Source organism: Glycine max, chromosome 7 (assembly GCF_000004515.6).
Source record: "Glycine max cultivar Williams 82 chromosome 7, Glycine_max_v4.0, whole genome shotgun sequence".
Classification (NCBI taxonomy): domain Eukaryota; kingdom Viridiplantae; phylum Streptophyta; class Magnoliopsida; order Fabales; family Fabaceae; genus Glycine; species Glycine max.
Genome location: NC_038243.2, coordinates 33263972 through 33265650, shown reverse-complemented (window position 1 = coordinate 33265650; position 1679 = coordinate 33263972). Strand labels below are relative to the sequence as shown.

The 1679-nt window shown below is 42.5% G+C and overlaps 1 protein-coding gene across 1 annotated transcript; it reads right to left on the bottom strand.

Moving 5' to 3' along the window:
- Positions 1–311: 311 nt before the first annotated feature.
- On the bottom strand, positions 312–1361 carry LOC102670347 (uncharacterized). Its single transcript, XM_006584313.1, has 2 exons — positions 1209–1361; positions 312–1115 (listed from the first exon to the last, which is right to left on the bottom strand). The coding sequence occupies exons 1-2, from the start codon at positions 1359–1361 to the stop codon at positions 312–314; spliced, it is 957 nt and encodes a 318-aa protein (XP_006584376.1).
- Positions 1362–1679: the final 318 nt, after the last annotated feature.

The window sequence follows — 1679 nt, the reverse complement described above, 5'->3', positions numbered from 1 at the left end:
CACTACCATCCAACCACTAGTCAGGGGTCTAAGCGCTTAGTGCGAGCAAGGGCCCGCTTAGCGCATGAAGACTTGGTGCTTAGCATGAGAGGTGCGCTTAGCGAGTGAACAACTGAAAAATTTTCTGAGTTCTTTTCTGTTCACCTCTTCACCAAAGACTTAACCCCTGTCTTCCATACTAACCAAGCTTAATAATCACACACAATCACAAGAAATTATCTACACTAAATGCAGGAAAAGGAAATTAAAAAGAGCTGGGTTGCCTCCCAGTAAGCGCTCGTTTAACGTCATTAGCTTGACGCATCATTCTGTTATCCTGGATCAATCTTGGTTCTCTCCTTTAGAACCTTCTCATCCAACTCCTTCACCTGTAAGCACACATCCTGGTCCATCAATTCTCTTCCTTCATTAAACATATCAAAGCTGATTTGTTGATTTTCAAGACTCATTTCCAACTTTTTCTTCCCCATGTCCACCACACAGCTTGCAATGGACATAAATGGACGTCCCAAAATGACAGGAATATCCACATATTCCTCAATGTCCATTACAACAAAATCAGTAGGAAAGATGAAATGCTTGACCCGGACCAGCACGTCTTCGATCACTCCATAGGGTCTGGTGACGGCGCGATCAGCCAACTGTAAGGTCATCCGAGTAGGCATTATCTCCGGCTCTCCAAGTCTCCGGCACATGGAGAGCGGCATCAGATTAATATTGGCTCCTAAATCAATAAGAGCCTTGCCTACTACAACCTCACCAATAGAACATGGTATTGTGACACTTCCTAGATCTGAATGCTTCCGTGGTAGGATATGTTGAATAACAGCGCTGCAATTTCCTTCCACAACTATAGTGTCACTGTGGATATACCTATTCTTCCTAGTTAGCATGTCTTTCAGAAACTTAGCATAGAGTGGCATTTGTTGGAGAGCCTCTCCAAAAGGCATTGTGATCTCTAGCTTCTTGAAGATGTCAAGAAATCTGGCTAGATGTCTCTCCTTATCCTTCCTAGAAGGTACCAAAGGATATGGTACTTCCTTGCCTTCAGCTGGAGTGGTTTCTCTCTTCTTCTCCCTTGAAATCTCACTCTTGATTTTCTTTCTCTCTTCTACCTTCTCTTTTTCTTTTTCTATTTTCTCATTTTTTTTCTCATTTTCTTTTTCTTTTTCTTTATTTTTCTCCTCATTTATTTCTTGTTCACTCACTTTTATTGTTGTCTCCTTCTTCTTCTCATCTTTTACCTCTAACTCTTCTTCAAATTCACTCAAAGACTCTACTACAGGGTCAAGTGCTAGGTCAGACACCAACTGTTGTTTCTCGGCACCTATTCCATTCTCAGTTTTTTTTCTCATCCACATTGTTTGCCAATATGCTCCTAGTCATAACAGCCTTGCACTCCTCTTTCGGATTCTTCTCAGTGTTAGCTCCAAAGCTGCTTGACGGTCGATCTGCCAATTGCTTAGCTAGCTGTCCCACTTGGACTTCCAGATTTTTGATGGCAGACTTTGTGCTCTTTTGGTTTGACATAGATACTTGCATGAACTGAGCAAGAGTCTCTTCCAGCTTTGTTGTTCGAACATAGAGACTAGGCCCTTGTTGTTGTGGTCTATTAGATGGACCACCCTGGTCCTTGTTGAGCTGGTTTCTAGGGTGATTCCTCCACTATCTCTGCTGTG